The 14,495-nt window shown below is 37.2% G+C and overlaps 2 protein-coding genes across 2 annotated transcripts; both read left to right on the top strand.

Moving 5' to 3' along the window:
* The first annotated feature begins 3,031 nt into the window (after nucleotides 1-3,031).
* On the top strand, nucleotides 3,032-3,703 carry LOC111795099 (RING-H2 finger protein ATL1-like). Its single transcript, XM_023677345.1, has one exon. It carries the CDS (start codon nucleotides 3,032-3,034, stop codon nucleotides 3,701-3,703), a length of 672 nt encoding a protein of 223 aa, XP_023533113.1.
* A 5,258-nt stretch (nucleotides 3,704-8,961) lies between these two features.
* On the top strand, nucleotides 8,962-9,591 carry LOC111795098 (E3 ubiquitin ligase BIG BROTHER-like). The gene has a single exon (XM_023677344.1). The coding sequence runs from the start codon at nucleotides 8,962-8,964 to the stop codon at nucleotides 9,589-9,591; it is 630 nt and encodes a 209-aa protein (XP_023533112.1).
* The last annotated feature ends 4,904 nt before the right edge of the window (nucleotides 9,592-14,495 follow it).

The raw sequence follows: 14,495 nt of genomic DNA, 5'->3' as shown, positions 1-14,495 counted from the left end.
CGGGTGCCCAACTAACAACCCAGCTTCGGCCCAAACATCTACAACCCAATCACCTGCAGTCTCGGCCTAGATGCTTGCAACCTCGGCCCATACACCTGCAATGGTCCAAAACCAATTCAGCTAAGTCTAGCCCAGCCTCGCGGCCCGCAACCCGCGCGCCTGCATCAGCGACCCGACAACCCACGCTTCGACTCGACTACGACTTGCACACGCGTCACCTCCTTCAAGGGACACGTGTCACACCTACAACTAGCGACTCCCTCAGCTGGTGCAGCTTAGTGGATTCGGCTCGGCTCCTCGACTTAGTTTTTTGGATCGGTAAAGGGATTTTTTTTTGACAAATTCTATCGTTTCGACCATTTCAAAGCTGAAATTGACATTGTTTAATGAAATTAAGGTCAGTATAGGTTTAATCTCTCGGTTTAAGTTAATTTGAGCTTAGAAATTTGAGTTATTAATGTAATGAGATGGACGAATTGGAAACAACTACCGACAGTACTTTGGGGGATGAAATTCAAACATACTTGAAATTAGGGAGAACGTCGACTAAGGTCAACCAAGTAAATGACCTTACTGTCGGTTTTGTTATAACTTGTATGTAGTATGACGGCACATGCCCCCTAACTTTGCATGTGTCATATGCATGTTATGAAATGATATGTTTATGATATTATAGGTGAATGAGATGATACATGTTATGAAATGATATGTTATGATATGATATGTCTAACGACATGTTCCTCATATTATACACGAGTGTTGTGATAATATGTTATCATGTAATTTATTGACGATAAGACGCATGTTGTGACACGATATACGATATGATATGTGCATGATATGGTATGATACGTAGAAGACATGATATGTTTAGGATATGACATGTTTAACCTGACATGCAAGATGATATAGTGACATAAAACCCCATATATGCATGGAAAGTTATGATAAAGATGATAGGATAAAAAGGAAAGTGGAACGGATGGTATTGTATGATAATGAAAGAAAAATGTTGGGATCTCATGTATCATTGTGTGTTCATGTATTCGAGAATACCCTTCTTACACTACAAGGCAGGAAAACGATCATTATGTTTATCATAATGCTTTGACGGTTGCTATTCCTAATGGGTGTTTGACGACAACAACTCTAGAGAATGCTAGGCCGACTAAGAAAATGATCTAGGAGGTGGGCGAACTGACTAGTGGGTTCATACTTGCACGTGTAAACCGTGTGTGGAAAAGTAAACATACATCTAATTAGGATAGTATTTTCAATTATATGAAAATGTCAGGTGAAAGTATTAATAAAATATAGATATATAGTTTTTTGGAAAGTATTTAAAACAATAAATAACAAAATAAACCTTTTGTATTTTATGGATTTATTTTAGTGTAATGAAATTCAAATAAATAGAGATATGAAACTAAATTTGATTTTGAGAGTTTCCATAAAAGAAGCGGTAGAAAAGGAAATGTTTAGAGTAATTTTAAATATGATTCCTAAATTTGATACTAAAATCTGAAGTTTCCCTAATCGGAATTTACTTATGCTTCCAATTCCCTATTAATATTATCATTAAATCAACACAAAACTCCATCCATCTCTGTTTCAATCCAACATTCTCACCATTACAATGCCTTTCGCAAATGCCTCCACCCTCCGCTACTCTCTCCGCCGCAACCACGGCGCCGATCAACTCCTCCAACTCCGCTTGGGCTATTCCAGCCGTCTGATCTCTCGATCGCCGTCCGCCGGCCTTCCCTACGACATCCTGGAAGAAACTCCCTCGACTCCAATGGCGGATGCTCTGTTTCCTCTGCCTCTCCGAGAGCTGGAAGATCCGTTATTCTGCCACGCTTACTTGGTTGAATTGGTGTCCTCCTTCAACCTCGGCTCTGTGAAGTGGAACCCCATTGTCCAGAAAATCACGTCGTTCGTCACACAATGGGCCGCCGTAGACTATGACGCGAAGTTCCAATTGGTGGCGGACATTGATTACATTCAAATGTTTTGGATGGAGAAGCGCGGGGGTTCAGTTGGGCGAGGTGTAATGGTGGAGGAGAAAGTGGTTCTGGAGGAAGCTGGAGTGGCGGCGGCAGGAAATCAGGGAATTGGGGGAGAAGAGTGCAGTGTGTGCTACGAAAGCTATGAAGCAGAGAAGGGGGGAGAGAAAGAGGTGGCTACAATCCCATGTGGTCATGCGTTTCACAAATCATGCATCCTCACCTGGTTTCAAAGGAGCAATTCATGCCCTTTGTGTAGAGCCAAATTATAGCATATTTAACACATTATTATTCTTAATTATACATTTTTATTTTTTTATTTTTTATATTTCATTCACTTGCATGATGTAAAAACAAACAAATAAAGAGAAACACATATTTATTGTATTAATACATTACTAATGTATAGATACATTAAATATAAAAATATATTTGAAACTTAAATCAATTTGAAATTAGTTAAATATAGATTAAAAATACTAAAAAAGATAAAGATAAATCAAATAATATAACAACTTATTTTTTATTTTCTTAATATTAACATATTTGTCCTTTAAAAAGAAAAAAGAAAAGAAAAAAAAAATCAGTAAAGAGTGGAAGAAGGCCGCTAGACGTTAGTGTTTTCGCACGCTCCGGCAGCCAGTTGTACGGTCAACGCTTCATTTAACGACGTCAACTAGCCGTTTGGCCGTGCCTGAATATATCTCACCGGCGCGGAAGACGCGACGGCGAAGAAGAAAAGGAACAATAGAAATCAGGCGTTACTATTTCTCGCACGTGCCGGCACAAATATTTTCCTTTTTTGCTTCCACTACTAGAAGAAATAGCCGTTCGGCCGTGCCTGAAAATATTTCACCGGCGCTGTGAACATTTTCCTTTTATGAATTCTGGAAGTGATCCAACGGTCAGAAACATTTGGGAATCAAAAGCCTATAAATAAGACACCGCTCCCTCTTCCCCTTCCCTACTAATTTCGACATACTCTTAACAGTTGCTCATATCCTCTGTTTTCATCAACACTCACCATGTCTTTAACCTTCGGCGACTCTCTGTCCTTCCAATGTTCCTTCCGCACCAATACCACCGGCAACTTGGCTTCCCACGAGCAACCCATGCAGTTCGTGGAACTCCGACTCGGACATTCGAGCCATCTCATCTCTCGATCTTCTCGCCAAATTCTCCAACAAACTCCCTCAACTCCAATGGGCGATGCTCTGTTTCCTTTTATTCTGCGCGACCTGCTCGACCCACCCTTCCTCTCCAAATCCCACGTTCTTCGGTTTCTGTCTTCCTTCACCATCCCCATCGCCGTCTGCAATATAATCTTTGCGGAGATCTCCTCCTTTGCGCTCCACTTGGCCGCCGGCAACGTGGATCTCAACTTCCACATCGTCGTGGATGTGGATGCCATCGAAATGATATGGGTGGACCTGGACCCATTCCTTATTGAAGAATACTCTCCGGCTGCGATGAACGGGGCGCCGGCGTCGGCGATTGAGAGGTTGCAGAGGCAGAAATTTGATGGGTTAAGGGAGGAAGAGAAGGAGGGGGATTGCAGCGTGTGTTGCGAAGCGCTGAAGGGAGAAGAGGAGGTGAGCAGAATCCCATGTGGTCATGTGTATCACAAATGCTGTATCCTGAAGTGGCTTGAGATGAGCAATTCGTGTCCTCTCTGCAGAACCCAATTGGAACAATAATTCTTTCTTTTTTGTTTTTGAAAGAATTAGGGTAAAAGTAATTCTCATATTTTTGTGCAACAATTTGGTTGGCCATAGATGTATATAGACTCATAATAGTAATAATAAAACAATTTTTAGATTTGAATAAGTTGAGTTATGAATGTTGTGATATCAAACAACAACAATTTAATGCATCCTAAACGCAATTATATGTGGCAAACCGCAATGAAGACAAACGAAAAGGGTTGCAGTGAGTAAACCAAACGTGAGAAAATTATTAGACACTTGATTTCATGCAGCCACAGAAACCCAAAACGCCTCGGCCTAGCCCTACAGACACACAAACCCCACCGCCTGCAGCCCAACTGACATCTCGGCCCGGTTCACTACGCACACGTGGCATCTCCTTATTGCGCCATGTGTCACCATCCGACGCGAAAACCTCTCGGCAGGTCCGGCGCGGCTTCTCGGCTCGAAAATCCCTTTTTGGACCTGTCTGCACTATTTTGACCCTCTCGGACCTATTTTCAACCTAAATAAAGGTAAATAAGGTCGTTTTAGTGCCCTATTTCAAAATTTTAAGTTAGGGTTTATTATTATTATTGTGAAATACTAACAAAAGCGATAAAGAATCCAATAGGAACCAACGACCGGTGATGACGTGAGACGTTTTCGAGGAGCGAGAGCTTACTTTAAATTAATTAGGGAGTACGCCGGCTAAGGCTAGCCAAGTAAGTGGCCCTACTGTCATTAGGTTATGAAATACAAGTTGTATGTTGGCAGGTGCTCGTGGTTTCATGTGTCATAAATTGTATGTTTAGACCTTTATGAATTAATATGTAAATGTTATGCGATGTGAACGCTATGCTATCTTTGGATGAACTAATATGATTTATGATGTTATGTATGATGATATGCACAAATTGCATTATGTGACTGTTATGTTACATGTTGTATGATATGAATTATACATCCAAGCTACCTGTTAGGATAGTATCGTAGGAAAATAGACTATTATGATAGGTCTCATGCATTGCATTCGCATGTTCTTGCATTATAACCTCGATAGGGGTCGCTTATTGAGTATTTTTAAAATACTCAAGCCTCGTGCTATTACATTTTTCAGATAAAGGCAAGGCGTCCCTATAAGGCTGATGGAGGTATTACAATCCCGAGACCGTGGCACATGCATATGATAGATTTGCATTTCATTTAGTAGTATATGTTAGTGTAGGTTGAGTTGTATTTTCCATTTAATAGTATAGATTAGTTAAATTGAATTTCCATTTCCATTTGTGGTATAGGTTAGTATAGGTTGAATTGAATTTTCTTGATAGTATATAAGTTAGTATAGTAGTGACTTTAGGTTAAGTGAAAATTTAGGGTCGTTACACATGTTTTATGTCGACCTTCTATCGCGGACTCAAGAAAGGTTGGGTACTCGTCTCGACTTCAGGACTGCCTCCACCCATAAACATATGATCGAATCGAACGTTGGAATCAAATTTTGGAAGACGTGCTACGTGTCTACATATTAGATTTTGTAGGTAGCTAAGAATCTAAATTGCATCTCATGGAGTTCGCCTACAACAACAACTTCTAGAAAACTATCGCTATGGCACCGTTTGAAGCTTTATACGAAAAACGGTGTAAGAACCCAATTTGGATAGCATAACATATAGAGGTCATCATACAACATAGACGTCACAACAAGATCCATAACATAACACAAACTTCTCATAGTATAACTTACAACATAACATAACATATGTCATAGCATAAATAATATAATACACGTCAATAAGTCACAAAGTATGATGGGTAGAGGGGCCTCAAAGCATCCATTGTTCATAGTTCATACAATTCATCCAACCAAACCAGTAGTAAAGTTACTTACATGGTTGGCCAAAGTCGAAGTCACTAATTTATCATTGTACTAGACTGAATTTGCCATTTGTAGTCCAATCCAACCTACGTAGGTCCACGACATCGAGTTAAGGCATATTATATGATTCAATTTACCTCACGATATAAATTAAATCAACATTTGACTCAAAAGTAACTTAAATCAACATTTGACTCAAAAGCAACTTAAATTAACAAAATGGTGGTAATGCTAACCTCAATTACTTCTCGTCCAAATCGACTCCTAAAGGGTCAAAATTGTAAAAAAAAAAAAAAAAAAAAAAAAAAAAAAAAAAAAAGTGGAATGAGACCTAAATAGAGTAACCTAACAACCAAATAGCTGCCTGAAGCCACCGGAACCGAGTCGAGCGGCGTTGGAGCTAGAGTGACATAGGTTAAACTCGAGTTATGGGTCATGTTGAGATTTATGCTCTAAAGCCTCGTAATTAATTATTTTATTTATATTATTTTCTTTGTAATCTAATTGTTATCCATTATATGAAAATCTAAGATTATTAATGTAATTTTACAGTTATACAGGGATAGAATTTCTTTTCGTTGAGCGCCAGCTATTAGGAAAAAAGCTATTACAAGGTTTTACAGTTAGATGGGGATAGAATCAATTTCTTAATGGTCTTTGCAGGTGAAGGAGCCTACTGTTTCCCATATTTCTTTCACTGTAAACTCAGTAGCTCAGGGTTTCGGTTTCTTCTTCTTCATCTTACTCAATCTTTCCTTCCTTAATTCAAGAGAACTGTATGTGGTTGACATACAAGAGGATCGTGTTCAAGTAATAACCTAAAGAGTCTACAGTATATGGATAAGGTTGGGTGCCTTATCCTGGTAACACTATTGATACGGCTCACTTTGTAATCGTTACAAATGATTTGATCCAAATTATTCGTGTGGAGACATGTAAGTGGGGGTATCCTATTCAATGAGTTTGTATAAGACTGGATCAAGAAATATTTAATTTCTCTTTATAAATCCGTTAATTGAGAAGATTAATATTTCAGATGATGATCATATGCGACTCGATCTTAATCTTGAGTGAGTTATGAACTCCTGCTTGTGAGGGCTTGCCTTTAATTTACATGGGTGAGAATGACTCTTTTAGCCAATTCAATATACCTACTATTTTGGGACTTGATCAACTAGGGAGTTGGAAACATAATATCTTGAGATGAAATTCATTATGAGTTGTTGTACTCATTTCAGGACTTGAACAATAGGGCCCCACCCTCTCATTGACCCGAGAGGGACTTGGTTTATGATTGGATCATAGACAAATTATTCATTAGAGAATTAGTGGTACTTAAGGTGAAATAGTTAATTATAGGGGTAAAACGGACTTTTGACCCAGCTGTAATTATGAATAACTCGTGAAGGATCGACTTGCTTGTAATGATTATATCAATGGACATAACTTGTCCTACAGTACATAAGAGTACAACTCTAGGTCTATAGTGGAGTGACGTATAGTTAATGAATAAAAATTGATTAATAAAAGAGTATAATTAATTAATTTTGTATCATTGGAGATCTGTAGGTTCATAAGGTTCCGTTGCTAGCTCATAGTAACGCTAAAAGGTTCAATTTATTTGAAAGAAATTTTGAAGTGTTCAAATTGATGTTTAATAAATTAGATATATTAAATATAGAGAAGAAATAAATTTAATTTGAAATATCAAATTAATATTTAATAAATAGATAAAATATATTTAATTTGAAAGGTTCAAATTAATATTTAATATATTAGATAGGTTAAATATAAATGAAAAAAAATATATTAATTTAAAGGGTTCAAATTAATATTTAATATATTAGATATATTAAAAAGAAAAAAATATATTTATTATATTTGATACCCTATATTTGAAATTTGAATGAAATTCAAATTAATTAAATATATATTAGGAATGGTAAAATATTCTAATATATTAAATATCCAAATATATTATTTGGTAAATATTCTCCTAGAGTCCCTATAAATAGAACCTCGGGGTTGAGTTAAAGAGATATCAATCTCTCCAGAAAATTCTTGAAACTCTTTCTCCAATCCTTTGGGATTTTCTTTTAAGAGGCTCCCACAAGCCTTCACCTTGTGTTTAAGAGATTTTATTTCAAGAGGCTCCACAAGCCTTGACTTTGTGTTCGAGCCTTGACTTCTGCATGTTGGAATACTGAGGAGTCTTGTAAGCTAAAGTTTCTACCAAGGTAGAGTTCTTACTCTTCTATTTATTGCATTATTTTAATTCTTAATAAAAATCAAAACGGTGCAAATGCTTTCGCTACGTTGGATGAAAAGTTCATTCCCTTCAATAGGTTAGTCATGGGTAGGCATGCAGGTCTGTTTGAGAGTGCTCCCACTCCGTGGATGAAGAGTTCATTCCCTTCAATAGGTTATGGTCTGTTTGAGAGTGCTTCCGCTACGTGGATGTAGAGTTCATTCCCTTCAATAGGTTAGTCATGGGTAGACATGCAGGTATGGTCTATTTGAGAGTTTATGGACTCTAGGCAAAAAAGAAGGGATCACGAATTTGAGTTGACCTGAGAATGGCTGAAGATTAAATGAGTTTGAGTGGCTTCTGGGCAGAGTCATGTGTACGAGCTGCACATAGCCGGGCTACGTTTGAGGTGTAGGTCGAGACTACTGCAGGCAAAACAATCGAAGTCATATCCATCACATAACCTAATAGTAATACCTAGCGAGTATTTATTCTATCAAATAACTTCTCACAAAATATATTTTAGAAGAATAGAAATAAAATTAATTTTGGAACTTTTAAGATTGATATTTTCAAACATGGGCAATAAACAAAATATAATTTTTTCTATCATCTTGAATATGAGTTATTTATTTTATTTTTTTTTAAATATATTAATACATTAAAAATTAAAAATACTAAAAAAAACACCAACATAAATCAAATAATTAATAACTTATTTTTCATTTTCATAATATGAACATATTTTTCAGAAAAAAGAAAAGAAAGAAAAAAATAATAATAATAAAACAATGGGTGAGTTAAAACAGAAGGGAAATGGGAGAAGCCGATAGACATTAGTGTTTTCGCACGCTCCGGCAGGCCGTTGTACGGTCAACGCTTCATTCAACCACATCAAACTAGCCGTTTGGCCGTGCCTGAAAACATCTCACCGGCACGGCCAACATTTTCCTTTTATGAATTCTGGAAGTGATCCAACGGTCAGAAACATTTGGAAATCAAAAGCCTATAAATAAGACACCGCTCCCCCTTCCCCTTGCCTACCAATTTCAACACACTCTTAACAGTTGCTCATATCCTCTGTTTTCAGCAACACCCACCATGTCTTTGAGCTCCCACAACTATCTGTCCTTCCAATGTTCCATGCGGGGCACTTGCAACGACAGCGTGGGTTCCGGCGAGCAACCCATGCAGTTGATGGAACTCCGAGTCGGACATTCGAGCAATCTCATCTCTCGATCCTCTCACCAAATTCTCCAACGGAGTCCCTCAACCCCAATGGGCGATGCTCTGTTCTCTTTTATTCTGCGCGACCAGGAACAACCACCCTTCCTCGAAAACTCCTCCGTGCTTCGGTTTCTGTCTTCCTTCAGAATCCCCATCCCCGCCTGCAATGTCATCTATGACCAGATCTCCTCGTTTGCGCAACACATGACCGCCGACGACTTCCATCTCAACTTCCACATGGTCGTGGATGTGAATGTCAGCGAAATGACATGGGTGGACCTGGACCCATTCCTTGTTGAAGAACATTCTCCGCCTGCGATGAACGGGGCGCCGGCGTCGGCGATTGAGAGGTTGCAGAGGCAGAAATTTGATGGGTTAAGGGAGGAAGAGGAGGAGGGGGATTGCAGCGTGTGTTGCGAAGCGCTGAAGGGAGAAGAGGAGGTGAGCAGAATCCCATGTGGTCATGTGTATCACAAATGCTGTATCCTCAAGTGGCTTGAGATGAGCAATTCGTGTCCTCTCTGCAGAACCCAATTGGAACAATAATTCTTTCTTTTTTGTTTTTGAAAGAATTAGGGAAAAAGTAATTCTCATATATTTTGTGCAACAATTTCGTTGCATATCATTGTAATTAGATCAATGATAGTGTGACAATAAATTTCACATTTTTGTCCCAACTGATTCAATATTCTTCAAACTCTATACTTTGATTTATTATTTGGATAAATAAATATAAGCTTTATTATTATTATTAATTTAAGATAGTTAGGTGTATGAGCATTTGGGTCGGACAACTGCGGTAAGGAAGACGGACTTTCCGGTCAGAATTTGGGTCGGATGCTCACCTGCAACCCAATTAGTTACGGCTCACGGTCAAGCTTGTTTCGCAGCCTAAAGCGCCTCAACCCAAGCACCTGCAACCCTCGGTGTAGACACCTCCAACCATCAGCCCAGACACCTGCAACCCACGGCCCAACATCGCAACCCGCTCCCTCGCATTGTCTGACCCGAGACGTGCGCCTCTACCTGATTCACGACCCGCGTGGGCATCTGCTTTCCCTATTGCCACGTGTCGTTTCTGCAATTGCCAACTCCTTTGGCTCGGCATCGCACAGTCCCCCGACTAAAAAATGGTGTATTCAGCTCGATTTAACAATTATTATTATTATGTAATTTCTTGTAATTTTGGATTAAGAGAAATATTTTATCAAATACCATCAGGAAAGAATTAAACAAATGCTTAAATGATTGGTTGAATCTTGTTGTTCGAGCACCTTCTTGCTCACTTCCTAATCTTTCGTCACTGATTGTCTATCTTCCATTGTTATTCTAGCATCTTACGAACTTATCATTTGATTTGTATGGATGAAAAAGAATTTTGCAACCAATTTAATACGTCTACCATTTGGGGACCTTGACCAAATAAGGAATTATTTACCTAACATCATGATGTGAAATTCAGTATTTTTCGTATAGGTAAAGTAGATGAGTTATTCTCTTCATTCTAATTTTGGGACTTAACAATGTGACTCTACCCTCCCACTAGCCCGAAATGAATTTGGTTTATGATTTGATTATAAACAAATTGTTCATTAGAGAAATACTCATACTTAGGGTCAAAGATGTAATTACAATAGTAAAACGAATTTTTCAGTCAACTGTAATTCAGGACTGACTTACTTATAATGATTATATTAATGGATAATTGTCCTATAATGAATAAAAGTACAATTATAGGTATAGTGGAATGACTTATATAGTTAATAAATGAAAAATGGTTAATTAAAGAGTTAATTTAATTAATTTTGTTCCAACTATAATTAATGAATGAATACTAGATATATTAAATACAAATGAAGAGAAATATATTTAATTTGAAAATTTTAAATTAGGGTTTAATATATTAGATAAATTAAATATAAGAGAGAAATTAACGGCATAGATACATTAAATAAAAAGATATATTTAAAACATGGTTGAACTTAAATGAGATTTAAATTGGTTAAATAAATTTAAATATATATGGTAATTTAAATATAATTTAAATAACACATTAAATTATAATATATTAAATATTTAAATATTTAAATAATATTATGCTAAAATTTTCGTTTTTTTTATAAAAAATATATTAATATATTAAAATTTTAAAACTAAAAGGGATAAAAGATAAATCAAATAATGTAACAACTTAATTTTCGTTTTCTTAATATTAACATATTTGTCCTTTAAAATGAAAAAAGAAAAAAGAAATAAAAGTGGGAACGGAAATGGAAGAAGGCCGGTAGACGTTAGTGTTTTCCACGCTCCGGCAGCCAGTTGTACGGTCAACGCTTCATTCAACCAAATCAAACTAGCCGTTTGGCCGTGCCTGAATATATCTCTCCGGCGCGGAAGAGGCGACGGCAAAGAAGAAGAACAACAATAGAAATCAGGCGTTAATATTTCTCGCACATGCCGGCACAAATATTTTCCTTTTTTGCTTCCACTACTAGAAGAAATAGCCGTTCGGCCGTGCCTGAAAATATTTCACCGGCGATGTGAACATTTTCCTTTTATGAATTCTGGAAGTGATCCAACGGTCAGAAACATTTGGAAATCAAAAGCCTATAAATAAGACACCCCTCCCTCTTCCCCTTCCCAACCAATTTCAACATACTCTTAACAGTTGCTCATATCCTCTGTTTTCATCAACACTCACCATGTCTCTAACCTTCGGCGACTCTTTGTCCTTCCAATTTTCCATCCGCACCAATACCACCGGCACCGTCGCTTCCCACGAGCAACTCATGCAGTTCGTGGAACTCCGACTCGGACATTCAAGCCATCTCATCTCTCGATCTTCTCGCCAAATTCTTCAACAAAGTCCCTCATCTCCATTGGGCGAATCTCTGTTCCCTTTTATTCTGCGCGACCTGGAACACCCACCCTTCCTCCCCAACTACCACGTGCTTCATTTTTTGTCTTCCTTCAGCATCCCCATTGCCGCCTGCGATATCATCTATCAGGAGATCTCCTCGTTTGCGCTCCGCTTGGCCGCCGACAACATCGATCTCAACTTCCACATCGTCGTGGATGTGGATGCCATCGAAATGATATGGGTGGACCTGGACCCATTCCTTATTCAAGAATACTCTCCGCCTGCGATGAACGGGGCGCCGGCGTCGGCGATTGAGAGGTTTTTTTTTTTTTTTTTTTTTTTTTTTTTTTTTTTTTTTTTTTTTTTTTTTTTTTTTTTTTTTTTTTTTTTTGAGAATTACGAAATATGTAATTCTGATTTTTTGTGCAACAATTTGTTGCCCACCAATGAATTTAGATCACTGAGAGTGATAATAAATTTCTCTGTCTCAACTTTCAATTGACTCAATGTTCACCAAATTGTATAACAACAATCATCAAATAATTAGCCATGGAGAAATAAAATCGAGGAGGTTGCGCTAAGGGAAAACCAAACACGAGGAGAGATGAATACGACTCCTCTCATAGATTGAGTACAGCCCTGATATGTGTTAGTGCTACCTAGATGTATCCAAAATGGTAAACAATAAGAGTCCGTTGATACCTCATATTTTTCAGCATACACAACTGTTTTTGCCAATGAATCTCTTTATCGGATGTGATGTATCTTACATTGGTTGGGGAAGAGAACAAAATACTCTTATAAGGGTGTGGAAACCTTCCTTAAGTAGACGCGTTTTAGAACCTTGAGGGGAAGCTCGAAACGAAAAGCTTAAAAATGACAATATTTACTAGCGGTGGATTTGAGCTGTTCCATTGGATGTCAGTGAGACCTACTTTGGCTCGTTTGGTTTCTAAGAGGCACCATTTCTCAATCAATGTGGATCTATTTGGTATACATGTATAATCTATTTTGTAATCATCGGTTGTACCGAACAGACGAGCAATGTTGACATGTGGGTCAATTTTCTACTCAAGGTGTTTGCCATTACATTTATCTTATCTGAGATACAATATCTCCACATTCTAATCTTTTTTTTACTAATTCTAACTACCTAGACAATTTCATATTAAATTTTTTGTGCATCAAGAAATACTTAAAAGGGTTATGATCTGTAAAGATTTAGATTTCATTTATGTATCCATAATATCTCCGGAAATACCATTGTCATTAGTTTTAGGTCGTGCAATGGACAATTGCATTCATAACCATTTAATTGATTAGACAATATAATAACCTTTCCATGTTGAATAAGGACAACCCAATCCAATGAAACATCCCTGTACACCACAAAACCTTAGATCCCACGATGATTGCATATAATTGCATTTTTCGACCTTAACAATGAAACTATTTACTGAATATTTTTAAATACTAAAACCATGTTTGATATTTCTTTTTCTAGATACAGATAAGACACACATGTACGAAAGATGGCATCGTTGGGAAGGTCGTGGAAATAAAGTCAAGATAGTTGTATTTTTCATTTAAGCTGCAACTCTTAGGTTATGTCAATGCTTACTTGATTTATGCTTAAAAAGCCTTGTAATTAATTATTTGACTTTAATAATAATTTTAATTTTTTTTTCAATCTAATATTATTCATACTAAAAATGAACGTTATTAATATAATCTTAAACAGTCTTTTTATTTTATTTTTTTTAAAGGTGTAAAGTATTAATGTTGTTTTTGAAAGTTTATGAATATTTTTGAAATATGGTACTAATGGTTCTGTTCGTACACCAAGGTATGAGTATTTTTTAGGCTTTTAAAAAAGTTTAAGGGTGTTTTTTATTATTTTTTTGAAAATCGTGAGGCTGACGAGAATACGTAACGAGCCAAATCGGATAATATTTGCTAACGAAGTGTTTGGGCGGTTACAAATGGTATCAGAGCCAGACACCGTGCAGTGTGCCAGGAAGGACATTAGGCCTCGAAGGGGATGGATTGTGAGATCTCACGTCGGTTAGAGATGGAAAAGAAACAGTTTTTTTTTACAAGAGTGTATAAACCTCTCCCTAACAGACGCTACTTGAGTAGAAGCCTGAAATGCAAAGCCCAAAGAGTAAAATATTTGCTAGAAGTGGGTTTAGGCCGTTGCATATCCAATTTTTTAATTTCTTTTGCTAGAAGGAAATAGACTAACTATTGGAGATATTCGTGTATTTCTTATTACAACGTTTTCGACTATGGAATTCAATCTTAGGGGTCAACCCCATGGCTTCTACGAGGAAGGCGGCGCAAAAGAGGCTCGAGGGTTGTTAAGGAAGGCAACAAGGGTCGGGGTAAATCGAAAGTCATTTTCTAGTCCCGTATGTCGGGTAGCACTTGTGTGTGAATGTGCCATGCAAAGCTTTTAAAAATACAAAAATATTTCATAAACAAAATATTTGGGTCACATTAGTTTTAATTTATTTATTTTTATAAATATTATAATTATAATTATAAATATTATGTGATGTGAAATTGTTGTAACCTAGTCGTAGGAAAC

This window comes from Cucurbita pepo, chromosome LG05 (assembly GCF_002806865.2).
Source record: "Cucurbita pepo subsp. pepo cultivar mu-cu-16 chromosome LG05, ASM280686v2, whole genome shotgun sequence".
Taxonomy (NCBI): Eukaryota; Viridiplantae; Streptophyta; class Magnoliopsida; order Cucurbitales; family Cucurbitaceae; genus Cucurbita; species Cucurbita pepo.
Note: the sequence above shows the minus strand (reverse complement) of the source record. Positions and strands in the feature narration are given on the sequence as shown.

What these genes read in the sequence shown, in the direction of transcription:
- LOC111795099 (XM_023677345.1), top strand. Translation starts at nt 3,032, where the DNA reads ATGTCTTTAACCTTCGGCGACTCTCTGTCCTTCCAATGTTCCTTCCGC.
- LOC111795098 (XM_023677344.1), top strand. Translation starts at nt 8,962, where the DNA reads ATGCGGGGCACTTGCAACGACAGCGTGGGTTCCGGCGAGCAACCCATG.